The 25,760-nt window shown below is 40.9% G+C and overlaps 3 protein-coding genes across 6 annotated transcripts in view; 1 reads left to right on the top strand and 2 right to left on the bottom strand.

Annotated features, from left to right (window-relative positions):
* Positions 1 to 3,149, top strand: part of ttc7b (tetratricopeptide repeat domain 7B) — a 21,710-nt gene extending 18,561 nt beyond the window's left edge. For all 3 annotated transcript variants that reach the window (XM_088433408.1, XM_088433407.1, XM_088433409.1), the window contains 2 exons: positions 520 to 593; positions 919 to 3,149. In XM_088433408.1, coding sequence (XP_088289534.1) covers positions 520 to 593; positions 919 to 1,066 — 222 coding nt within the window. In that variant the 3' untranslated portion in view covers positions 1,067 to 3,149. The remainder of the gene's footprint in view (positions 1 to 519; positions 594 to 918) is intronic.
* A 785-nt stretch (positions 3,150 to 3,934) lies between these two features.
* Positions 3,935 to 12,064, bottom strand: LOC148413184 (calmodulin). Its single transcript, XM_088432995.1, has 6 exons — positions 11,935 to 12,064; positions 6,437 to 6,467; positions 5,244 to 5,387; positions 5,061 to 5,167; positions 4,851 to 4,986; positions 3,935 to 4,768 (listed from the first exon to the last, which is right to left on the bottom strand). The coding sequence occupies exons 1-6, from the start codon at positions 11,935 to 11,937 to the stop codon at positions 4,740 to 4,742; spliced, it is 450 nt and encodes a 149-aa protein (XP_088289121.1). The 5' UTR covers positions 11,938 to 12,064; the 3' UTR covers positions 3,935 to 4,739.
* Positions 12,065 to 12,814: 750 nt separating this feature from the next.
* On the bottom strand, positions 12,815 to 24,624 carry nrde2 (NRDE-2, necessary for RNA interference, domain containing). 2 transcript variants are annotated; one of them, XM_088432342.1, is made up of 19 exons: positions 24,549 to 24,624; positions 24,118 to 24,220; positions 23,658 to 23,831; positions 23,394 to 23,534; positions 22,671 to 22,930; positions 22,156 to 22,394; positions 21,057 to 21,281; positions 20,765 to 20,954; positions 19,238 to 19,371; positions 18,039 to 18,159; positions 17,752 to 17,924; positions 17,484 to 17,655; positions 17,180 to 17,400; positions 16,607 to 17,099; positions 16,135 to 16,505; positions 15,906 to 16,045; positions 15,629 to 15,770; positions 13,534 to 13,605; positions 12,815 to 13,429 (listed from the first exon to the last, which is right to left on the bottom strand). In XM_088432342.1, exons 1-19 carry the CDS (start codon positions 24,610 to 24,612, stop codon positions 13,304 to 13,306), a joined length of 3,561 nt encoding a protein of 1,186 aa, XP_088288468.1. In that variant the 5' UTR covers positions 24,613 to 24,624; the 3' UTR covers positions 12,815 to 13,303. The 2 variants fall into 2 exon arrangements, with proteins under 2 accessions (XP_088288468.1, XP_088288469.1); XM_088432343.1 differs by having other exon boundaries at positions 23,658 to 23,828.
* Between the last annotated feature and the right edge of the window lie 1,136 nt (positions 24,625 to 25,760).

The raw sequence follows: 25,760 nt of genomic DNA, 5'->3' as shown, positions 1-25,760 counted from the left end.
ATCGAGGCGCTTCATTGTTGATGTACCCTAAAGCCACTTTAGAGTCCATTCAGAAATACTCTGCTTACTTAGAGTAACAGATACAACAGCAGCTGTCAGTCGGCGTCTTGATACCGTGGTTACCTCTTCAAAATGTCGTAAAGAGATGCAACCATGGATCGGATGCCAGGTTGGTTGTTGGGTCGAAGACAAAACCTGAGGGTGTCTAATTAAAGACTAGATCACAAGCTTGCTGGGGTGTGGCACGTTCAGAAGCAGGAGTGCTCTCAAGCACTCTTGCTGTTGCTTACAAACTTGTGCAGAAACTGGATCACCACAAAAAAAAGTTTCGACAAACCCTAAGTCACTTTTGGAGAGGATTGTTCAGTGCCTACGGTGAGACGTACAGCAGTCCTGCTGTAAAATATGGAGGTGGATCACTGATGTTTTGGGGATGTGTTAGCTACAAAGGCAGGGGAAAACATAATTGAAATTGCTGATGTTAGAAAGTATGCAAATGTCCGTCTTTTGTATCTTCAGGGTCTTATCCTCCATCAGCTGCAGCGCTACAGTCTGTCGGAAAAAGTTCTAAGGGATGCAGTGCAGGTCAATAGGTGGGTATATGTGCGCCAGTGTCCAGAAAAGTCTTGCTATTCACCCATGACAGTCAACAAATGCTACTAGATGTCAATAAAGGATTTCTCCTATCAAAACGAAGCTCCTCAAGTCACTTCAACAGTTCCTTCGGCACTGCGTTGCTTTCACATTATGATACTGATGGCATGAAGTATAATGGAGACATATATTTTGTGGAAGGAAAAACTGTAAAACAGATATAAACTCATTCTCTACCATTGACGGAATAAGACGTTAAAGGTCAATTTTGAGGTACCTCAGATCGTGTTGTATCTCTCTTAACATTTCTCTATTTGTGCACAGCACGGCTCATGACGTATGGAACAGCCTCGGCGAGGTGTTGCAGGCCCAAGGGAACTCCTCGGCTGCCACCGAGTGTTTCCTTACCGCTTTGGAGTTGGAGGCCAGCAGCCCCATCCTTCCTTTCACCATAATTCCTAGAGCATTGTGAGACACATGCGCACACGCTAGCGGACTGCAATGCAAAAATGGACCTGCAACAAACCTGCCAAACGCGCAGCATGCCTGCATGACACACACGCACGCACACACTCGAGTTATGGTGAAACGACCAAGTCTGCCTTCCCACAAGGCTTTGCTGTAACCACCCCACCAACACCTCTTGGTGATGCTGTTTTGCTATGTGTGTTTGTGGTATGTTTTCGGTGTATTTGCACTCTTGACATGAAGAAGAACTAGTGTTTGCATCATTCATGTTCTCCACTTCAAATAGTTGGCGCATGACAGCAAAACATTTGAATAATTCACACACACACACACATTTTCATGCAGTTGGTCATCATGAAGTGGCATAAATGCCAAAACGCAGGTTTGCATTTACACAAACATTTTGTTGTGGTATTCCTATGTAAATACAATGTTCCCTTCGTATACAAGTGACAAGATATAAGCCTTTTTTTTCTTGAGTTCTGTACAAAAAAATAATGTAGCACGAGATGACATGATGCCAGTGACATTTTGCTTATGAGTAAGCGGTGGAAATTCATTCTTTTCCAAAAATATAAGGTCAAGGACTTGCTTCAGTCGTAATTGAAGTGAAAACAAATAGTGTAATTGCACTTTGCGAAGATTTGCTAGCCTAATGCTAACAGATTTAAAAGCGCAAAAGAGGTACAAATTTAACAAGCATTGATGTTACATTACTAAAAACTCTTCAAGCGTCACTTATTTGGAGAGAGACCATATTACCGTGCTTGCAGGCATACGTTTAGCTCCTGTGAACAAAACACGTTGCAATTTAGTTACGGCTGACAACTTCGTATATTTCTTCTGTTTGTATATTTCCTCCTGGTGGCCATGGCTCTCACACCAAAAGGGAGGACCAATAAATTACAACAATAAATCATGCTAAAACTCTTGATTTTATTACAGTCTGTTTAATTGTCAGTGCTGCAGAATACCATTATATTAATTTGAAAGAAATAGATTAATTGTGTGTGGATCGGGGGCCTCTAATGTATTATTGGCATTTCCATTCATTTTAGAGGGAAAGGAATTTTTGAAATACAGCTATTTTTAGACTTGGAACCCATTAAAATTTTAAGTCGAAGAATTACTGCACATTAAAATTTTCAAGCGTGTGCGCCCATTTCCAAGTGATTTGATGAAAATATCCCTTGTATGTTGTCGTGCTGGTTTCCATTGAGATTTTTGTTTCTGAAAGCCAATAAGGTAGTCGCACCTGTTTGCCAAGTTTCAAACGTGTCGGAGCGCTACGTGAGGCTTTTGCCCCTAGTAACCAGCCTCGCCTGTTCGTAGCTAAGCTAACAAGTATCAACACTAGTTTCACATCACCAGTTGGACACACAATAAGCATTTAGGAGATCTGGTGTTCCGAAACGGTAGAATTCAACAGGGGTGCGCACGTGTGCTGAAAATTCAATTCAATTGTCACTGCGAATTTGTGTTCCAAGCATATTGCATCTCGGGTGCAAGCGTCACTGCAAATTACTATCTACATTCACAAAACATGAGGATCATAGTTAATTTTGGCGCTATTTGTTTTTCGTCGTCGTTGTGTTACTGTACTTGCTCGAATTGTCGAAGAAGTTACTCAATACAGCCACAATATAACATTGGCAACACTATAGGTGAGTCTTTGCTCTTTTTTGGGGGGTGGGGAGCACCAAACAACTCAGTTTCTAAAATTGTTATGTGCACCATATTTGTCAAACTACTTGTTGAAACTGGCAAAACAAAACCAAGAAAAAATGTTTTGGAGGTCACTGTCTATGTTTTTGTAGTGTGCACTGTCAAGGCAAAGACTGGACTTGATAAGTATAGATCAGATTTTGGTTTTACGACAACTTTAAGGTGTAATGGTTGTATATTTTTTGTGCCATATGTATTACTCTTATTTTAGAAAGTAAATTATGATTCTATTTTCTTCACCGAGCATGTTACTGAGATGATGCAAGAGGAATGTGTACGAATTTGCAAATTGGCTCCGTGTTTCCTTTATGCTGTCGATGAAAGACTGAGCTGATGATAATAAAATCAATGTTTTGAGTGTTTTTGATATGTTGAATGCGTTTTGAATTGCAGCACCTGTTCTTAACTGTGGGTGCACACACAGGAGTGTATCTCAAGTGGCAGCGTGTGTGTCCGCCTTTGTGTCTCTTATGTGAGGATTATACAGTACTGACAGCTTTTGTCCACCAGTGTCAACCATACACACGTATCCCTTCTCAATTCTCAGATATCATCACTGTCATTTCCTCCTTGCGGTCATGACCTGGCCATCACAACCACATTTAAAATGTATTTTCTTTAACTAGAATAAAAAAGTACAATCATTATATATTTTACCTAGCAACACTAAGTATATAATGCATTTTAAATTGGTAGAATGTCATTACTGGTGTATATTGATTATTATGTGGCTAATAATTTGATTGTGCTTTTCCAAGAGTGTGTGTGTTGTCTCAACTTAAATGCAAAGTGCAACATGTAGTGGTTTTCATGAAGCACAACTGATCAGCAGGAAAAAACTGTGACCCAAGATTGATGCCGTATTTCTTGGGACATTTTTCTATTAAAATGCATAAGAAAATATGGAGAACTGATTCAACGGTCCCCCAAATACTGAGAAAATCTATAAAGTGTAGTTAGGGCTGGGCAATACATTGATATAAACCAAGAAGTAATAGAAAATGGTCCAATGCTGAAATACTCTTGGATGGAAAAATGTTCAAATATATTGTGGGACACTGAAACATGAATGCAGACGTTTTGTTTTTGCATAATTTGCAAGCTAGCAGATGACGTCACAACACATGAACACAAAGGCACAAAAAGGAAGTGTCAACCTGATAGTCTTTTATTGGAAAAAAAAAAAAAAAAAACAACGTAAAGATTAGCATGTATAACTTGGAATGCAGATCAACTGATATCAGCAGAACACAGTTGGACTGGACCGGGCCTCACTGCCACACGCGCACATACACAGGCACGCACGCACGCACGCACGCACGCATTCATACTCATACACCTTAAAAGAGAAATGCTGCACAGCACCAGCCTGCTGCTCATTAAAGTGAAACAAAAGGTCCCCTATACAGAGATACAACAGAGCCAATAAAAAGTGCCCGGCATGTTGCGTCTGTGGCGATTCCAGATTAATTTCCAGCAACACAACGAGGCCGCACCCAAAAATCACACACCTGGAAAAGCCCCGAGGACGTGTAAACAGCTATCCTGACAGGCCAGAACCAGAACTGCACCTGAATTCTTTCTCATGCGCATGACTCATGTGCATGCGGCCCAACTCCTCCCGTGTGGAAAGCTGCATATGCATGACGAACACAAAGTTAACAGAAAGTCCCAATAAAGGCAAGGTAACGCCGTCGAGTTGACGGAAGCGGACGGGCCTCGACGGCTGACAGGCTGGCGTCTAATCGAGCAGCTCGCCGATGGGGGCGGGATTACGAGCCGGTTCACGCATCGGTTTCAAATTTCAAAGCTGGTTGCAGCGTGGACAGATTTGACATGTTGTGACATTTGTTTTCAAGTTGCTATACATTTTTTAAGGGTAAATTAGTAGATTTTTGCAGGAAGAGGTAAGTGAAACATCTGACTGATTTTTTTGTCTCTGTGCGTCGGCCTCATTTGCTACTCATCATCGAAACAAATTCTGGGGACACACAAAAACAATGCCCAACATGAGATACTGTACTTGCCAAATGGTGAATGGGAGACAGGGGGGCAAAACGCACCTTCGTAGTTGACCTGCCCGTCTCCGTCCTTGTCTGCTTCGCTGATCATCTCGTCCACTTCCTCATCCGTTAGCTTCTCGCCCAGATTGGTCATCACGTGACGCAGCTCCGCGGCGCTGATGTAGCCATTGCCGTCCTATCCAACAAAACGTACACACGCACGCACTCATGACCTGAGGAAGACAGCGACGGAGACAAAGACGCACTTGCCTTGTCAAAGACCCGAAACGCCTCTCTGATCTCTTCTTCGCTGTCGGTGTCCTTCATCTTCCTGGCCATCATGGTCAAGAACTCAGGGAAGTCGATCGTCCCGTTGCCTAGGTGGATGACTTTGCATGAGATCCGCAGTTGGGAAAAAGGCCGGCGCAAACGCAGAAACGGGAGGCGTCGTACCGTCGGCATCCACCTCGTTGATCATATCCTGGAGTTCGGCCTCGGTCGGGTTCTGACCCAGCGACCTCATGACAGTGCCCAGCTCCTTTGTGGTGATGGTGCCATCGCCGTCCTTGTCGAACAAGGAGAAGGCCTCCTTGAACTCTGTGCGCAAGACAATCAAACGTTTCATCAAAAAGCTCATCTGTGTGGAGCAGCCTTAGGGAAGCCTTGGCTTTTAAACCTCAATTAGTTTTGCTTTGAGTCATGATTTTAAACCCTTTCACTCCCGTTGGGACAATGCGTCCCACGGCGTTTCCAAAAATGCCAAAAATCCAGTACTGTGGAAATAAATTGATATGTGCTAGATGTGTGTCACCATAGATTACACTGATTACTATTCTATCTTAAGCGTTTGGTGATCATTTTCACTTCTTTGGCACATTTTTTCTACAAGTATCTCGGTCTATGGGATATGTAGTCCCAGTGGTATTTCTTGGTGGGAGAATGAATCCCAGTGGTATATATAGATACATATTTATACGTGTGATAGATTGTGTTTGGCAACTAATCTATGGAAGAGGGACACCCTGAACTGGTTGCCAGCCAACTGCAGGGCAAACAGAGAAAAACAACCATTCACACCTAAGGACAATTTAGTATGTCCAATACACTTGCCATGCATGTTTTTGGAGTGTGGGACTAAGGCGGAGGGCCCGGAGAGAACCCATGCAGGCTAGGGGACAACATGCAAACTCCACACAGGTAGGCCGGAGCCAGCTGGATTTGAACTCGGGTCCGGCCACTGCGGGGCGGCCATTCTAAAAACTGCCTCGCCGATCCCTTTTTTAAATATATCTGATTATTTTTAGTAGTACTGTTAAAAAAAAACTGTTCCAAAATGGCTTTTTGACCTTTTTTCCTCTGGAGTGACGAACTGCAGTATTGTAATAAATGTTCAAATCAACTCAGAAAGATCATTTAATATTACTTATATTACTTATCATAATATATTGGTTAATATTACTTGGCAAAAAAAAAAAAATCAGATTTTTTTCAAAATTTAGTTTGTTTTATAAAAATAGTATGCATTTTAGTTAGTTTATAAAGATCATACTTCATGAAAGGATTGTTTTGTTCTCAATTTGAAATGATTTTGTTTTTGTTACCTCATACAACCCTGATGCATACAAAAGAATTGAGTGTTTTCTTACCAGCAATTTGCTCCTCTGTTAGTTGGTCAGCCTACAACAACAACAAAAACACGGGATACATAATTATCCTTCAATAACGAATCATTCTGCTTCACTACATGTACTAGCTGTTAGGAGGAACTACTTTGAAGCCACATAACTACATGGTTTGGTTCGAGAAGGCTAATTGGCAAGACAACGCCTTGGAAAACAGCAATTTGAAATTTGAAAAGGCAAACATTTGATGGGTTTATTTAATTTGCCATTAATTTGCTCTGCAAGAGCGCTTGGTGGTAAAAGCTTTCATCCGCCACGTGGACCAACACAGCCACATGACTTGACATGACAGCAGACGGCTGCATTTTGCACTTTTACTTTGACACGGATGACTAGATGCTCTGTGTACGACAGTATTTTTGCCGTTCCTTTGCTAAAAGAAAGACCTCGTGTGTTTGTTTTTTTTTTCACATGACAGCAAACAAACAAAAAAAAAAGAAAACACGATTTCCAAAAAAAGACAGCGGGCACAACCTTTAGTCCCTCAAAATGGATATCGGTGAGGTCGGTCACCAGCTTCAACGCTTTGGGTTCGCTTTGTTTTTTGCCAAGGCCACTTTGTCGTAAGCGGCCTCCTCCTTTGTGCTGCTTGTGAGCCACGCCTCCACTTTTGAGGCTCAGGCCATCCAGCGTTCCTCGCACTACCACCAAGCTCTGGGCCAGGCACTCCGCCCGTTTGTTGGACTGCGCCAGCTGCTTTTTGACCTCGACGAGCTCCGCTTTGGCGGCCCGCAGGTCGCTCCTGGTGTCCTGCATTTCTCGGACCAGAGCGTCCACACGGTTGGACGAGCACTCCATGAGCATCTGGAGGAAGGCCCTGTAGTTTCTCTCCTGCTGCTGGAGGAGTTGCAAGTAAAAGTGCTGTTGCTCATCCAAGAGGTCGTAGAGCGACGACAGGCTCACTAACTCATCCCCTATCGGGTAAAGAGTGACTTTTTTGGGCAGCATTTGGAGCTGGCAAAAAGGGAGCCGAGGCCAACGGGTTTGCTGCAATCCTTTAGAGAGGTTGGTCCTTCACTTCTATAGCCATCGGTCCCCTGAAAAGTGTGCATCTATACGCCACGCGCTTGTTTCTATCCTCGTGGAAATGAACGGACGCTGTCTTGCCTGGTCTGCATCCGACCTGCGTTTGCCTGACAAACTTTGACAGTCTGACGAGCTGGCGGAATAGTGAAAGCCTCGGCCTCCGTTTGAACCGGCTGCGCGCCGTCGCAGGTGATGAGCGCCACGCATTGACAGCTACAGTTGCATCTCCTGGAGAGGATCGGTTGGCGGGTAATCGGAGCTCCCGGACACAAATAATGACCGCGCCGGAAGAAAACTCAACACGAGTGGGCACACGACACCGCCGTCCATATGGGGCCAGAAAAAGCGCATCGTCGATCCACTGACCTCAGGAATCTGACTTGCAGCAAATCTGAGTAAACTAGTGCCAGAAGCCCTCGCAGCTTTTATGAGGTCAAAACAAACACGCCTGCTTTTATTTTGAAGCGCACACACATTGGGAATGCAAGCGAACAAGAGTAGTGTTTTTTCTTGACTGTTGGCATCTTAAAAAGATTGTCAAGGCAGGGATGTCCAACTTTGGCCTCGTGTCCAGTCAAGTTTATTTGTATATTCCCGAATCACCACAGTCTTAAAGGGCTTCAAAGGGGAAAAAGAAATCTTAAAGAACATCACAAATACACAACGTTATCACCTGAAAAAAGTGTCCAGAAGAGGAAGGAAAAACTCAAAAACCCCATCTGGGGAAAATGAGAAACCTTCAGAAGGGACTGTATGTGGGAGGAGCCCCATTCCAGACTCAACAGGTTTCACTAGATAACAGTTAGTGTCCAGTGCAAAGATGCCTTGACGGCAGAAGATCGGGTAAGATCCTCCTCGCAGTCTGGCCTAGTGGGTTCATCCTAAAAAAATCCCACATCCGTCGATCGGCGCAGTTCTGCATGACAGCATTCGATTGGTCTCTCACCATCTAGCCTCCTCTCCAAACCGGGAGAAGGCGGCACGGAGAAGAAAGCTGCATTCAGGCAGACCCATTAACTAAATGCTTGAGTATAGACACGTGTTTTTAGACGGGATTTCAAAATTTCTACCGGGAAATTGGTAGGGCATTCCAGAGCACTTCTGCAACAATGGAAAAAGCCCAGAATTCGGCGGACTTCTTTTTAACCCGCAGGGTCATTAACAAAGCCGCATTTTGTGACCGAAGTTGTTGGAACAGAACATACGGTGATACTAATTTTATAAGTGATTAACAACACCATAAAATCGCTGCTCAGGTATACTGGAGGCCAATGTAGGTTGGCTAGTATCAGGGTAATACGATCAAATGTTCTTGTCCTTGTCAAGAGTCTTGCTGCTGCATTTTGTACTACCCTTGACTGCAGGCTTTTGATGCAAAACATGGGAAGTCCAGAAAACAATATGTTACAGTCGAGGACCACTATCCAGCATCTCCAACAAACACTCAAGGGTCATTCCATGCCCACTCCATAAAAAAAAATAAAAAAAAGGAAAGGTCAATCAGAGAATGTATTTGGGAAATACTGCTCATCAAATTTTGACATTTGCTGCAAAAAGGAAATACAGTACTGGGTCAATCTTCACAAATGATGTATTGTTGGAAAGGGAATCCACCAAGGATTTCAGATCGTCAATCATGTAGAAGATTGCTACATTATTTAGTAACCAGACCCTTTGATCAAAATATGGACCTAGAAATTGACTTTCTGAATCACGTGACCTTGAAATTTTTCAAGAAAAATAATTACACATATTCTTGAAAACAAGTTTCACAGATTTTAATTTTGTTTTTGTTTGTTTGGCAGTTTGGCAATATGGAGTCAAAGCATGCTTTGACTTGTTACTGCTAAACAAAAAACCTGTACGTTTTTGCCACACTATGTACGATTTGTATGCATTGTGTTGCTTGCAAACAAGACATAATAGTGGCTGCCTCCAGCTTCTGACTCTTTTAAAGACATATATTTTATTTCAACAAATAATACTAAACCTCTGATAAAATTCAACACAAGTACAAAATTCAAATATTCCGGATCTTTATAAACATTCATAACACAACAATGATATGGCTGAAAAATGTTTCACACTAAATTGTAAGGATTTCATTCAAGTCAATATTGATAATTACCAATGTTTTTAACCAATATAATTCTGAAAAACATATAAAAATTTCAGTTGCATACATAAAGCACAATTATATAGAAAAAAAAATACTTAAAATATCAGGCTGTAAAACTATTTTGTTTTTTGGGCGTTCTAGTTTTGTAAAATAGTAACTTCGGCTCAACAAAAGTTTGATTTTCAAGCGAACTAAACAATACTCTCCTAATTAATAGATCAAGTTATTAAATGAGTCTTATATCAATGTGTTTGCTTAAACATACAGTACCGTAAATTCAAGTGAGCCGTATTATTGCTGCTATTTTGAGTTTTTATTTTTTGGGCCCGAGGAACCAATAGTTGTGGAGCTGGCTTGACTGACTTTTGAATGAAAGGCTGGCCTGACAGCAGTAATAACAGAATGCAAATCTGAATTGGCATAATCAAATATGACACATACATGAAATTTTCATCATGCATGTGCACCACTTACGAAATCTCAACTATACAGTTGATTTGAGTAAGCAGTTTTACTTCATATTTGTTGTATTATACTGTACCTTCATGTACATACAATATGACAGGAATGTCAAATATATTTTTCAAACAAAGGTCGAGCATCAAAGGTTTTTGCAACATTTTAAGACTATCCTTTATTGATCCTCAGAGGGAAAGCATTACACCAGTGCAAAGTAGACCAGTGCAAAGTAAAGCATTATAGTAGTGCTTCTAATATATTTTGCCAAACCCCCCCAGGAAAGAGAAATCTTTTCGCACCCTCACCCCACTTGATGCGCTGACCATAATTAAGATTATTAACTATAAAAATTGTATAAGTATACCTAAACCGTGTCCTTTTTAACATTTACAAAAGAAAAAAGCCACAACTTTCAATAACTGTTAATTATTTTTTACAGCATTTATACCGGTTACAGCTAAGTCTAAAACTGAAAAAAACAACCAGGTGCATCAAAGTGCTTGTAACTTAAAACCTTCACGAAAAAAATTCTTACCTTATTGCAATTTCGCTTCACATGAAAAAAAACAAAGTCTTTTGCCTGAGGTCACCCCCACCCACCCCCCATCCCCCAAATCAACTAGCGCCCCTCCGCCTCACTATTTGAGAGGCACTGCAGTACAGGGAAGATAAAAAAGGATGTATTTATAAAATACAATAAAAAAAAAACTATTATGTAGAACATTGGGATCTTTGTTTCAAATAAGTGTTCATTATGGAAGCAGACAAACGCAAGCATTCAGCCATTCAGTTTGAACTGACAAACAATCACTTTTTCCAGCATAGTAAAAAGATAAAACAAAAAATATACAGATTATACTAGGCTCATCAAAATATTTGTCTAACCATGGATAATTAAAATGAAAAAGTTTAGATTTTAACAATCCAGTATGTTGACAAAATTGCCAGAAATACAAGTTGAAACAGGGAAAAATGTCAGCAGTTCTTGCATTTCAGTGTCTATTTATGTCTTAGATTTACGGCACGTCACATTAATGAAAGGTTTATTCATACATCAAAATCAGTCCAGTTGATAGAGGACACACACGTTCAGTCCAGTTGAAGTAGTTATGCCACACTTGTCTAACTGGTTTTGAGGAGGCTTTGCCGGGATCTGCATGCTGTCTGCCGTTTTAACCAAACCGGTTTTGGGGAGTTACTTTGATCAATTAGGCGTGTTTAAACATTCTGAACAGCGTTTTCTGAAGAAAACTCCAAATGGGATCGCGCCGATGTACAGTACATTTAACAGATAACTTCAACTGAATGCACACGGGGTCGTTATCGCGACTGCAATGTCTTAGTTTGCATGTTCCCATTTAAAGTAGGGTTACACGCGGTTCCAAGCAAACTTTAAGAGCTCAGTGGTGTGTAGTGGAAGCCACTGTAGTCGACCTAAGTCTGCTTTACAGCAACAACAAAAATCAAACAACTACTGAAAAACATAGCTCTGCAGTATAATATACACTTAAACTGTCTCTGGAATTTTTAAGTTCAACTTCGATAAAAAAAAATGATGAGAAATGTGATGTGGGACAATGTAAATGTCATTCAAAAGTAAACTTAAAAAAATCACAATGATTTTTAAAACTTCGTGTATTGTTGGACGCGTTATTTGAAATGAATGGCGGGCGGTCGGGAGCTGACAGGAGCGAAAGAATATGCAGGTAAGCTTTCCACCTGTGGACGGCGACACAGGCACGAACGTGTCTCGCTATAGACGTACATACATTCATATTCACGTCTTACCTCGGAGGTAGGCTGACTGCCATTTACGCAGCTCGTTTTCACAATTGTAAAGTTCCTTCGAAGTACTCACCATGAGTGTTGCACTTGTGCGTGGAAGTCTGCTAGCGATAGTGGCGGTGAAGGAATGGAATCGACTTGTGCTCACGAAGCCCGTGGTGTGGAGGCGGGAAAGGGAGGCGGGAAAAGGAGGCGAATCACACCTCCACACTCAACATATTCTTCCACACTGTACTTTCTTCCTCTTCGCACACACACTGAAGTCGCTGCTGTGATTAACAAGAACACCTAACTTTTTTTTTTTTTTTTACGCTGAGCAAATTCACATTATTGCCGGGTTTTATTTTTATTCTCTTATCATCCAGGAACCTTGAAAAACCCTGAAGCTGACCACAGGTGTGATGAACGTGCTGTGTTGTGACAATGTAGTTAAAGGCACATGTGTAAAATTTAGACCGTTTTTCATTCAAAAGGAATAAATTAAATGATTGTAAATTTCAAAAACTTGCAAAATAATGTGATCTTAATGACCAACAGTATGTTTTAAGTATAAGCATAGGTCTAGTTATCATTAAATTATATTACATGGGGGGGTGGCACTTCTCGGGAGGGGGCCATGTTTGTTATAGCTACGGACAATGGTAAATGCAGCACCTCCTGCTGTCCGTAATGAAACATGGTTTAAATCTTACACGTTATCCTCTTTAACCCCAGTTAAAAAAAAAAAAAAAAAGAAATCCCTGACAGTGCAACTTAAGTTGACATGTGGCTCTTTTGATTGTGGTGTGTCAAATTAAAAATCAAATATTTCCACATACCCGCTGCAATATGCGCACGCTCTAAAATTAGTCTAAATCACTGCTTTTTGGCGTGATGAGTATTTATGTGGTATAGATATTTGAAACGTATTATCGTGTGAGTGATCTTAAATGCACCTAAAGTCAACTTCCAAGTACAGTATTTCCAAACTTGTTTATAAAAGTATAATACAAAAACACAAACGTGGATTCTTCATGCCTTTAAATGAAACCAAGCAAGTAATCTTGCCTTTCACTCAACGAGTGCTTCCTGTGCAGACGGAATACTTTTTTCATAGTTAACTACATTTGGTACTGTAGACTGTAGAGATTATTTTTCAATTAGTCCACACAATATGTGCACATTTGTGTCTAATCCAGAGAAACAACATAAAAGAAAATTACATGTAGCGTTCTAAGAGTAACCTCAGAAAGACAATCATGTAATAAATAAAAATGTCAAAAGCTCATATGCAAATTACAAACTAAATGATACATACTTAGTTTTGGGGTGGGTTCGTCTTTGTAAGATTTTCTCCTCTCTTCAATTCAAATGTTAAAAACATTCTCTTATATTTTGAGAAACCACTGCAATGCCTTTCTACTGCCGACATACGTAATTACAATTTTGTGTGTGAGTTTGTTTCAGTCCTCCAGCAGTATGTCTAGTTCTTCTAATGGTAACCGGACTCGCAGCTCTTTCTCCGTCATCAGGTCCACAAACTCTTGTAAATGCTCAGGAAACAGCTGCACCGCATCCATGTACAATCCCTGGTAAAACACATTTTTTTTTCAATGGATTAATGCCCACTGGTTCAACTGCCTTTATTGTATCCATTAAGAAGACAGGTGATGCTGCTAAGCTTGTGGCATACCTTAACCCAAGGAATATTCTGTAAGGCTTTGTAGAAGAGCCCCTTGGCTTTATCCATCTTTCGTTCTGACACCTACAAATACACACAATTTTACATACAATACACATTTTAGTTTGCTCACTAAGTTTGCAACTTCCATTCATCTATTATCCATCCATCCATTGCTCATCTAGGGTTGGGTCCCGGCGGGCAGCAGCTTCAGCAGTGTGAAGCCTGGGTTTCCCTCTCCCAAGCCACTTAGTCCAGCTCATCAGGGGGCCACCCGAGCGTTCCTAGGCCAGCCTTGTGATATAGTCTCTTTACCGCAGGGGTCACCAACTCCGGTCCTCGAGGGCACCTATCCAGCATTTTTTCAGTGTAACCCTCCTCCACTGCACCTGATGCAAATTATCATGATCATTTTGGTGCTCCTGCAGAGCTTCTTGATGAGCACATCCTATGAATCAGGTGCAGTGGAGGAGGGTTACACTGAAAAAATGCTGGATAGGTGCCCTCGAGGACCGGAGTTGGTGACCCCTGCTTTACCGTGTCATGGGTCATCTCCTTCCAGTGGGACATGCCCAGAACACTTTACTAAGGGAGGTGTTCTAAGCAGAAGCCCGAGCCACCTCAACTGACTCCACTTACTGCGGAGGAGCAGGGTCTCGCCTGAGCCCTTCACCCTATCTCTAAAGAGCTCGGACGACATCCTGCAGAGAAAACCCATTTTGGCCGCTTGTACCCAGGATTTCTTCCTTTCGGTCACAACCTACAGCTCGTGACCATAGGCGAGGGGAAGAACGTAGATCAACCGAGAGCTTCGCCTTTGGGCTCAGCTCCTTCTTTACCATGACAGACTGGTACAGAGACTGAATCACAGCAGACGCTGTACCAATCCACCAGTCGATTTCCTGCTCCATCCGGCCGTCACTCAACAAGACTCTGAGATATTTAAACTCCTCCACATGAGGGAGGACCTCATCCTCGACCCAGAGTGGGAGCTCCACCCTTTTCTGACTGAGGACAATGGTCTCAGATTCTGAGGAAATGAATTTCATCTGAACCGCTTCACACTTGGTTGCATGCTGCTTCAGTTAGGGTTTGGGATCATGGCCTGAAGAAGTCAAAAGCACCACATCATCTGGCAAAAGCAGAGATGCAATGGAGAAACCAAAGGTAATGAAGGTAATGAAGAGAATCGGTGACAAAGGTCAGCCTATATTGGCGGACCAAACTCTGACAGTGGTGGTACAGGGACCAAACCGCCTATATCAGGGGGTTCTGTACCCCGTACTACCGAAGCACCCCCACAGAACTCACAGAGAGACACGGTCGAACACCTACCTGAATTTCACAAAACACATATAAACTGATTGGGCAAACTCCCCTGCGCCTTCAAGGATCCTCCAAAGAGTGAGGAGCTGGTACACAGTTGCACGGCCATGATGAAAACCACACTCCTCCTCCTGAATCCGAGATTCAATTTCACAACAGACCCTCATCTGAATAAACCTTAGCGGGGAGACTGAGGAGCATGATCCTTCTATAATTGGAACACACAGGGTCCTTGGGACATGCAAACCCCTCCACCACCATAAGGTGACGGACAACGGAGGGGTTCATCCATTATGTACGGTTGGCCAATGGAATAGGCGTTAAAGAAAGCCGAACCCATGTATTGCTCAAAAAAGTAACCCACGGTTGCTAAATGATATGTTTATGAGTCTTAATTTTCATAAAACCCCGATCTCTACCAGTCCTAGAATATTAAATGAAATCAACTAGGGTCCATCCATTCATTTGCTTTACTACTTGTCCTCATTTGGGGTCATGTGATACACCCTGGATCGTAGAGTAAATAGAGATACAAGACAATTCAACGTCACATTTAGACATATGGCCAATTTAAAAGCTTCAATGGACCTAACATGCATATCCTGGGGGGATGTGAGAGGAAACCAGATTATCTGGAAAATCCCCACACAAGGTTGAGGAGCTTTAGACTCGATGAATCAAATCCAAACTTCAAACATGCTAACCACTAGTCTAACCGCCTGTCCTGGCCCCCCGTTTATTTGGCCAATTCACTTAAGTGGCCTTTTTCTTGTCATCTTACCAAGTAGTGAATATACATCCTCCAAAGTAAAGGACAGTGGGCACCCATCTCCAATCCTATGGCGCTTTCGAACAGTCCACAGATACGGTTGCTGAGACCAGTTTCTGGCAGGACACTCAAGGCGGCACTTTTGGAGCAGGACCTGTGTTTGCCATAAATATTTGATAGGCAATGGATAAATAATGCATTATTTAAATAATTTTCATAATAAATTGGGCATTTTACAGAATATGTTTTAGAAACTGGCAGAGGAATATTACCCTGCGTACGATCCTACCTCTGTGCTGCATCCACCAGCTGCTTCCTTTGTTGTTCAGCAACAATAGCAAAGAGGCGTGGCACAACATTTCTGTTGTCCCTTGTTACAGCATGAAAAAAGCGACGTGCCCGGCCAGCACTATGATAACGATTTTCCACCTAAAGCAGGTTCCAGGTGAAAGTCAGAGAATTTGCATGTGCGTGTATTCATGTTTTGAATTTAATAAGGAAAAAGATTCTGCTTTTACCTGTACATATATGCTCCAGAGAGAGGCACTGCTAGGCCACCTTGACAGAGCAGACGTGAGTGTATCTCTCAGTGTCGCCAGGGGAAAAACACTAACGCTCATGTGGTACTTGAGCAACGACGCCTGTTGCACTGCCACCATCTGACACTCAGAAGCTAACTTGCTAACCAACAGGTTACTGTCAGTGTGGTCAGCATCACCACGAGCGTGCTTGTCAGATGTTAGTGTGCGGTGCAGCGTGTCTATCTGCTCTCTGGTCTGGCTGTAGACTGAGCTTGCAGCTTTGATGCCCATAGTGAGATACTGGAATAGAGCGTAGCAGCCCACCAGCCCTCTCAGCCTCAGCTTCTCTTCTTGCACGCCTTCAAGATCTGTTCATGGAATAATGGCGTTACTCACACAATAATACCATTTCTTGATCATCACTAAATTTGACTGATATTTCATATTACTTCTGCCAGTACTGCCTTACTTTTTTGATTGGCTTCAGGATTGGAGAAATTTTGATCAAATGCTGACAAAGTTGCAGTCAGGGCTTGTTCATAAGACTTCCTAGCCTTCAAGATGGCAACTGGAGAGACGGGCTGTGATGACGAATAAGGCGATAAGACCTTCCCCTCTGCAAGTCTGGTGAGCACATATACAGCCGCAGGTGCACCTCCATCGTTGAGCACCCCTTCAGGCCCACTTGCTGCATTCTCTACCTCGAGTTGAGCCCACAGCAGACACATCTCACACAGGAAGGGGTTACACAGCCCTTTGCCTTCCCCCAAAGCTGTAGCTGTAGAAAACACTTTCCGGGCGTCTTCGAAATTTCCGAGCATCCACTCAAAGTGGCCGAACTCCCGCCACATTGCCAGAGATGAGCGGCTCTCCGGTTCTTTGAGCAGTGATTTAACAATCCGTTTGCTGATTTTGCTCTGAGAGCGAAGACGTTTTTTGTTGCCATGCAAGCAACGAACCACCTGAAACACGCATAGAGCTATGAAACAATGTCTGTCGTCTGACTGAAATGTCAAAAGGTTTACAAAATAAAAGCCAGTACCTTGAGTTTCTCATACTGCATCCGGCTGAGTGATAGGACAGCTTGTTGTTGAGATGAAAGAACGGGTTGTAGCATGTTGAACATTAAGTTGACAAACTTCTCGCCTTGCTTTCCAAGCCCTGCCCATTTCCTGGTGCCCTGGAGTGTGGTCATGTGACCTACAGAGTAGAACCCGGGGCTATGCAGGTTGTGAAAAGTCAGAGGATATCGAAGGTCACTACCTAAAATAAGTTGCAGAGGGTTAGATTTAGTTGTCTTTCGGAAAATGCTAATGTATTTTGCCCATGAACTAAAGTATATTGACCATGTGTGAGCAGAGAAAGGTCCTCCAACAGCAGGCCAGGATGACACAAGCTAGCAGATAACACAGGGTCCACAGGCAGTCCCAGAAACGACAGAAAATGGAGGAGGAGGCGGAGTTGGAGCTCTGGCGAGGACAGGCAAATTAGTGACGGGCCAATATCATCAAACAGCACCTTCAGATAAAGACAGACACATAAAATTGACACAGTTGTACTTTGAGAATGCAATCACAAAAGATTACAGCAGTGCAATTTAATAATTAAGTCCACCTGTCTCTCTGGGTCCTCACAGTCATCATCTGATTGGCCCTTGGCTTTTTCAGGTCTCCAAGGCAACCAATGTGCAGCTTCACGAGATGACTCCACATCCAGCCACACCGTCCAACGAGGCTGGCTACGATCCTTCACCTCCTCCTCTTCGTCCTCTTCTTCCTCTTCTTCTTCTGAGGGCAAACAAAGACACTCAGACACAATACGTAAAACGTTACTCCTATATGAATTGCAGCCAACCTCTGAAGAGCTTTTTCCCCTCACGAGATGGTATGTGTTACATTTACCTGCACAGGGCTGTACCCATCCTCCCCGTTCCTGTTGGACCATCCATGCTTTCCAACCTCTGGCATCTGGCTCCCCAACTCTTGCCTCTCCACTATCCCAGAATGGCTCGAAGAATTCAGCCTGCACACATCACGCATAAGAACCTGCTTTGGTCGACTAAAGGTCATGCGCTCAGTGAAAAAAGTGCACGTCGTCATTTTGGTGCCATGGCAAGTGTAGTCAACCGTGGTTGGGCGATATTGTGCCAATCAAGGCATACCAGTGCACATAGGGTTCCCAGACCCCTGACACACCAATAACTTGTATTTGGAACAGAGACTGGACTGGGCTTGGTGTCTTAATTTTCAGGTGCATCTTAATTTTCGTTCTGGTGCAAATCTAGTTTGGCGTGACGCACAGTTGATCCTGTTGAATTACTGTAGAAATTATAATCTTGTATGGAAGGATGGATGATTTTGTCAATAGGACTCTCACTTTGACTACCTGGCACAACAATTGGGTGGGTTGCATGATTATGGTTTCAAACTGGTCTCCAATTGCTAGGAATTTCCACTTCTACAGCTTAAAACCTCTTTTGCGCTTTACATAGCCTGATTTTTTTTTTTAGCTGCAAATGAGGGATAGCGCTAAGATTGGCCGATACTCATCTTGTTTCAAACACAGTGTACAAAAGTGCAAAGGGTTAGGGTTAGCCCTGTTATGCCCAATTCTACAATACGCAAAGTCTATGAAGATATGTGAAAAAGAGAGAAAACTCCACCCATGTACACATTTAGACTATGCTTCGTGCTCGACTCGCGCGCTGCATGTAAATAGGGCCAATACAATGAAGGCAGATGCTCATTCTGGCATGTGTAATATACATGGGCCATTGTGGCATGGCTGAAGGGATCAGAATGGCACCCCAATACAAAGAAAAAGAAATCCTGCATGAAATGTAACTGTAGCAACAAAAAAGAGCAGAATGAGTAAACAGTAGCCGAAGATTTTAGTGTTAATTACTATCCAGCCAGTGTTCAACTCAACCAGTGAGCATTCTGGTGATCGAATGGAGGCAACACCGTTACACGGTGTTATTACTTACAGCATGCTAAACTGAGCTGTATATTAACCTTAACACTCTATATTATAACAGACAATTAGTTAATTATTATTTAGAATTTCAAACCTAACATGTGTGTGTTATTGGTGTGTTTACCTGTTGCTTGGTGGGCAGTTTTTGTACATTGTCAGGCTTGAAAAATGTAAAGTCCATCATGGCTTGAAAGAGAGAGAAAGCCTTCTCTGAGTGTCCGGACTGACGGAGGAAATGACACTGCTTGGTGAAGATATCTGAAAAACGACAAAGGTTAATAGATCAATGATTTCGATGAGTGCAGAAGACAAATAATGACATGAGCAGCCGATCACAAGGCTGACAGAGAAACACACAACCATTCAAGGTCACATCCACAGGCAATACAGAGTCTTTCATTTATTTCAAGGAGATATACACTAAGAATTTCTTTCCACAATTTAAAAACCCCTTTAGGATATCTGTGATGTAAATATGACCATGTCTATGTATCTATTAGTGAATGAGACCCAATAAGCGCCTTAAAACTCATGGAGGTAACAGTTCATACTCTATAGTAATCTATGTACATTTGGCACATAGAAACATAGAGTCTATGGGCATTAATTTTGTAGACTGGCGCACCACTGTGCATCTTGCAAATTTGTGACCAAATTTTAGACCGCCTAAAAGCAGATGTATTTTAAGGTGGAAGTACACACGGGTAATCGAACAGAAATTTTGTGGATTTGATGGGGGCACGCAGGCAAGACAGATTCAGCTCCGGGGATGTGTTTGGTGCATTCATTCATGAATATAAATAATAAACATGTGCCACATAACCCCTGGACCATTATCAAAATCATGTCAAAAACATTTACAGTTTCTTTTGGCACAAGGTGGCACAATTCTGAAAAACAGTATAAAGGAAATAATTGTAAAAATAAAAAGATGGAACTAATAGCTCTGTATGATATTGAAAAATGTATCTTTAATTATATATCTTAAATTGTGTTACTAAATATATATTTCAAACTATCATCATATTATCAAAACGTATAATAAAAAGATATACAGTATCATAAACCACATTCTCTATATTTGATTTTATTTAAGTTTGAAATTTAAAACTGTCATTGTAGAAAAGAAATGTACAATAGAAAAAATTGTTTACATAAGAACTCTTTAAATCTAAATTTCATTTTATTTATATAAATTAAGAGCGGTCAAGTAAAACAAGTACAGTACCGTATTTTCCGCACTATAAGGCGCAACTAAAAGCCTTATTTAAAAAAAAAAAAAAAAAGCTGATGGTGCGCCTTATAATCAAGTGCGCCTTATATATGAATCAATATTGAGATTGGGATTCGTAGATGGGGACTGAACCGATAGAGTAAGCGTTACCTGTTTCTTTTGTGTGTTTACAGTTGAACAAGGTTGGTCATATTGACTGAGTTATTATGCTATTGAGAGTTTAGAGTTATTATTTGAGTTATTATTGTTATCGCTTTGAGTATTATTATATTGTGATTGAAAAGGTTTTAAAATATGTCATTAATTGAGGGTGCGCCTTATAATCCGCTGTGCCTTATATATGGAAACGTTTTAAAATATGTCATTAATTGTGACTGGTAGAGTAATTTCCAAAATGTACACAACAACATCTGTTACCGAGCATATCCTCTTCAATCCCGGGCAGGGCTGGGTGGGACACCATGCTGCCATCCCGCACAGCGCTGAGCATGCTGAGACACTTGCCATAAGCAGTGTTCACCTTTGAGACACTGAAGTTGCTGAAATAGCTCTGAGTAAAGAGAAGATACTCCCTCCACAGAGGGCCACTATTGGGATGTAGAAATACCTAAAAATGAAAATGAATACAGAAATAAACAAAACAGCCTTATTGATTGATGTCGTCAGGTGGAAAGTAAATAATATTGCAAGGTCATGACCGTGAACCAACCAGTCTCTTCCATTCTTTTGCCAGTGCTGATGGTTCCCAAAGCTCTTGGCAGATTCTGAGCCTTTCCCGCTGCAGAGCGACACAGCTGGGGTTAGTAGCCACAGCCCGCTCAGCAATGCTCAGCTTTTTCTCCAACACGGCTTTGTATGAAGACTTCCGACGCTCAAGTGACTCTTTGCCTTGTTGCTCTTCCTCACCTCCAAATACTGTTGCACTCAACTCATCCTAAAGCAGGACCAACAAGGTATGAAATTAATGGGTCAAGCCTCTGAAATAATCAAAAGCTTAATTATTGAGAAGATCATTATATGAATACAGGAGATGCCATAACTTAAAATATTATATGTTTATGCTTTCAAATATTAGTGGAATTAAATAATTCTTAATAATTAATATAATTAATTATTGAGAAGGTCTTTATATGAATACATGAGATTCCACAACTTAAATTATTGTATGTTTGTGCTTTCAAATATTAGGGGTTGAATTTAAAATAGGGGAAATAAAACCTTTATGCCTTCAAGTGCATAAAACAGGAATGCAAACAGATGTAAACATCAATGAGAATGAGCAGAAATTATTTTAAAATCTCAAGGAAACTATTAAGAGGTTTATACAGGTACAGAAAATTCTCAAAAAGTTTTTGGGGGCCATTTCTTAATAAAGAGTATGGCTTCAAATAACTCTCTTAAATAAATGTTATTGTCGATGCACCTGCACTTTGCTCAGTTTTTGAAAGTAACCCCCACCTCCCCCCATTAAAAATTAACCCTCATTATAAATATAGCAAAGCAAGAACATATGTCAGTTCAGCTGAAGCTCTCCAAAAAATCTTATATTTAAAATTTTGGTGAGTATCATGTTTTTCGAGAATCTATGCGATGGTCAGTCCACACGTGATAGTGTTATTTTTTTTCCAAATTATTGACTAATCAAAGTGTTAAGAATGATTTGATCTCTTTCACAGACATTTTTGGGGTCTCCAGAACTGCTAATTATAGAGCTATGAGGATTAAGCCCAATGCCTGCGCTATTTAAAATAACTTTGAGAATCATTGAATATGTATCTTGACATGCTGTATTTTGTGAGTCTCCCTACTTGAAATCGAATGAATTTCAACCAAAGCTCGATGTCCTCTGGTTGCTCTCTCAATTTCCTGTTGAACTCTTCAGTCTGGCCGGTCAAAACCGCAGCTTCTTGTCTTGTCTCCAAGTTGCGGTTGTCAAGGTGAGCTGCCTGTTCCTGCGTTCCCTTCCCCTGCAGCCAGAGGGCAGTGGTGGAGTCATACACGCCAAGGGGATTCACCGATGACATTTGGTCTCGTCCACCTGGAGCAACTACACAACAATGCATGCAAAAGTAAGAGAAATTAATACAGAATAAAATAAAAGATGGCGGATGAAAAATTATTGAAAATGGAGCACACGCAATATAATAAATAAACAAAATGAATTTCGACAACAAAACAAGCAGTTAAATAAGTTTTATTAACCTGGTTTAACAAAAAAAGAACAACAACAACAAAAACAGTACAAAGATGCTATAAATTAAGTATTCATTGAAACTAGTCATTTTGTAAATGTGATATTTTTCAATGTAGCTGATTTTCTTACCTGTCTCGCCTTTCTTCTCGCCCTCAACATCTTCCAGTGGAAGAAAGACCTTGGAATTGGTGACATCACTGCTTTCACAAACTCTTGGTAATGTTAGGAGAGGTTGCTGAGACCTGAGCAACTGACGACTTATGGTAGAAAAGTATCTGTCTGCTTCTTTTTTCTTTTTCCCCGCTTTATGTTTCTTATTACCGTCCTCCCAGCTTACTTCTTGTCTGCGAGGATCCAGACCCAGTGATGAGATGCCTTTCCTTCTATACCTGCAAAAACACAGTTTAAAAAAATAAATCACATTGTGGATGTTCTGTCGTAGAGATCTATAGATTTTATCATATCCAACTTGTTTTAGTCTTGCTACATAGGGGGTGGTTTGAAACATTTTTGCAAAATGCACCTTTGGTGCATAACAGAGCAACAATTTCATCACCCCCACATCTATGTTGTGAAGATGGTGAAGCAGAGGCACAACTTTAGATGCTAACAACTGCTTTCATGGGATTATTATGAAGGAAAACAAACCACCATTTCTTACTACTTTGTGGATGTCCCCAAATATTTCACTGACATTCTCACAAAACAACCATCCGGTCGCTTACAAATTGTAGTGTGGACGGTAGAGCTTCCCAACCAATTTGATCAAAAAAATCTAAATAACCTGCAATTACAAATAGGTCCTACAGTTCAAAAGGCAAAAATACCTTCCCCACTTTGTGTGTACATTACCTTGCCACATCTCCTCTGTATAGAGATTTGTACGTCCAGTTGGACGCATCAGATTTAGTGTCGACACAGAATGGTCGCGCTGTGGAAGACTGAATGTCATCCAACCATGAGAAAGAACTTGTTATTGGAGCAGCCTGTAGTCTAGTCACAAAGACATCCAAACCATGAACAAACAAATCAGAGATCAGTAGTGTACATAGATGACTGGATTTAAACTGGTAGGATGTAATAAAAACTGTGCAACCACACTTAGTCGTTACATACCTGTTTGTTTCTTGTTTACGCTTCAAATCACTTGGAAAGATTGGTTCAGAGTCTGATCCACTGCTTTCTGTCGACGTTTTAAGTTTTTCTTTGTGTTTTTTCTTTTGTTTCGCATGCTTTTCATGCTTCTTTTTCTTCTTGGGTGGCACAATGTCCTCATCTTTTATGTCTCTACTGAATATAATGCAACAAGGTAAGTCAGAAACAAAAATCCAATCATCGTCCAAATCATCCTGCCTGAAACTTTGTAATAGTGATTCAACACATTGTTCTGGGGTGTGTGGGTTGGTGAAGAGGGGGCTTACTTTATATTTGGCTTTATTTTGTTCAATAGAATTGGATGCAATTTACAACATATTTACAATTTACAACATAACACAAAAGTAATTCGTGTACACACAGGTAATTACAATCTAACCATTTTATTTACCTTAAAACGATACAGTTCCTTTTTTGTTACCTTGAGTCTTTGTGTAGGTCCTCACTTTTCTTCTCTAAGAAACGATTATGAAGGGACAGGGCATCGCTGGTCTGAAAACTCTTATTGCTCAGCCAGTTCAAATCTAATAAAGGAAGTAAAACAACAAACAAGTGTTACTTTAGGGAGCAAATTGTTTTTTTTTTGTTTGTGGAACTTGGGACTTGCTTAAAACTCTGTCTTGAGTCGTATGTCTAGTTTACGCATGTGACAACTCCCTCCTCTATTCGTTGATATACTCGTAGCGTTAACGATCTGCTCAATTAAAACAAAGCTGAACTTACCAACCCTCACTACTAGCACGACTATGTGTCTCTATTTCATTCACATCTGAACATGATATGACATTCACAACCCCAAAAATTAAGGTTCGCTGTCCACTAGGTAACCTGTTGAATATGAGGGATTATTACCATTGGAAGAATCTTCAGACTTGTCATTGCGAGCTTCTTCTGCAAAGGCTGGAAACAGTGACATTTTTTCGAGTTGTTTAGCAATCAGTCGCAGTAAAATGACGTAAAGAATAAGGCAACAAAAAAGAAAAATCTTGTGCATTACTGCCATCTAACGGATAGGAGTGAGGAGCGGTGCAAAAGCAGCGCATAAGACATAACCTAACATGATGAATGAATGAATGAATGAATGAATGAATGAATGAATGAATGAATGAATGAATGAATGAATGAATGATAATGCAATGTTTTGTTTTTTAATCAAAGTTATTAAGATGTAACTAAAATATTTTGAGCAACACAAACTGAAGGTGTGATCTAGAATAAAATTATGCTTAGATTACACAATACAATCTGATTTCAGAGAAAAACTTGTCCCAATTTAACAAGCCATTATCAAGATTTGATCCAATCTGCAATACAAAATCCAGTGAATTTATCTTTTTAACAACTTGCCCAGGAAGTGTGACAAAAACAAGTCCAGTCATCTCTGTCCGTTTATCCATAGTTGATTCACGACATTGGAACTTTTTATTACTATGGTTATTAATGTGGAATTAATATAAATATATCATTTACACAAATGCGTTTTTGTGATCATTCAATATAAATTCCTTCCTCCCTATACAGAGCCTATAAAACGATCCAGAGTTTCTTTTATGGAAATTGAGAGGTTGATATAGAGGCTGGTGTTTCAAACAACAGATGGGAACATCATTGCCATATTGAATTGTTGTTTTTTTTAGTGTAGGTAAAAGCTTCACAGACATTAAAACAATATATAAAGGTACACTGTAGGCTAATGATGAGCAAAGAGGTTTAACTTAATTTCATTGCTCATAGAACTCTTATTTGTGTGTGATGGCAATTAAAGATCCATTGCATTCTGGTGACAATGAGATGAAGCTTCATCATTGGAGATTTAAGGTCACTTGGTTTGCACATGTTGCTTCATCTGCTCTATGGCGCCACCAAGTGGTCAGGGTATCAAAATACCAAACTATACAGAATTAAATTAGATTGGTTAAACAGTGACAGATAGCCATAAGTAGCAATATGATATACAATATAATAGCACTATATGTGTAGGGCAAATATGGCAAATTAAAAATACCACATCGTGAGTACAAAATTTATTAAAATAAGTTAGCATGAGTTTAAGACAGTCAAAAT

This window comes from Hippichthys cyanospilos, chromosome 14, assembly GCF_059441005.1.
Source record: "Hippichthys cyanospilos isolate Australia breed blue-spotted pipefish chromosome 14, RoL_Hcya_1.0, whole genome shotgun sequence".
Lineage (NCBI taxonomy): Eukaryota > Metazoa > Chordata > Actinopteri > Syngnathiformes > Syngnathidae > Hippichthys > Hippichthys cyanospilos.
This window is presented reverse-complemented; position numbering and strand designations above follow the sequence as displayed.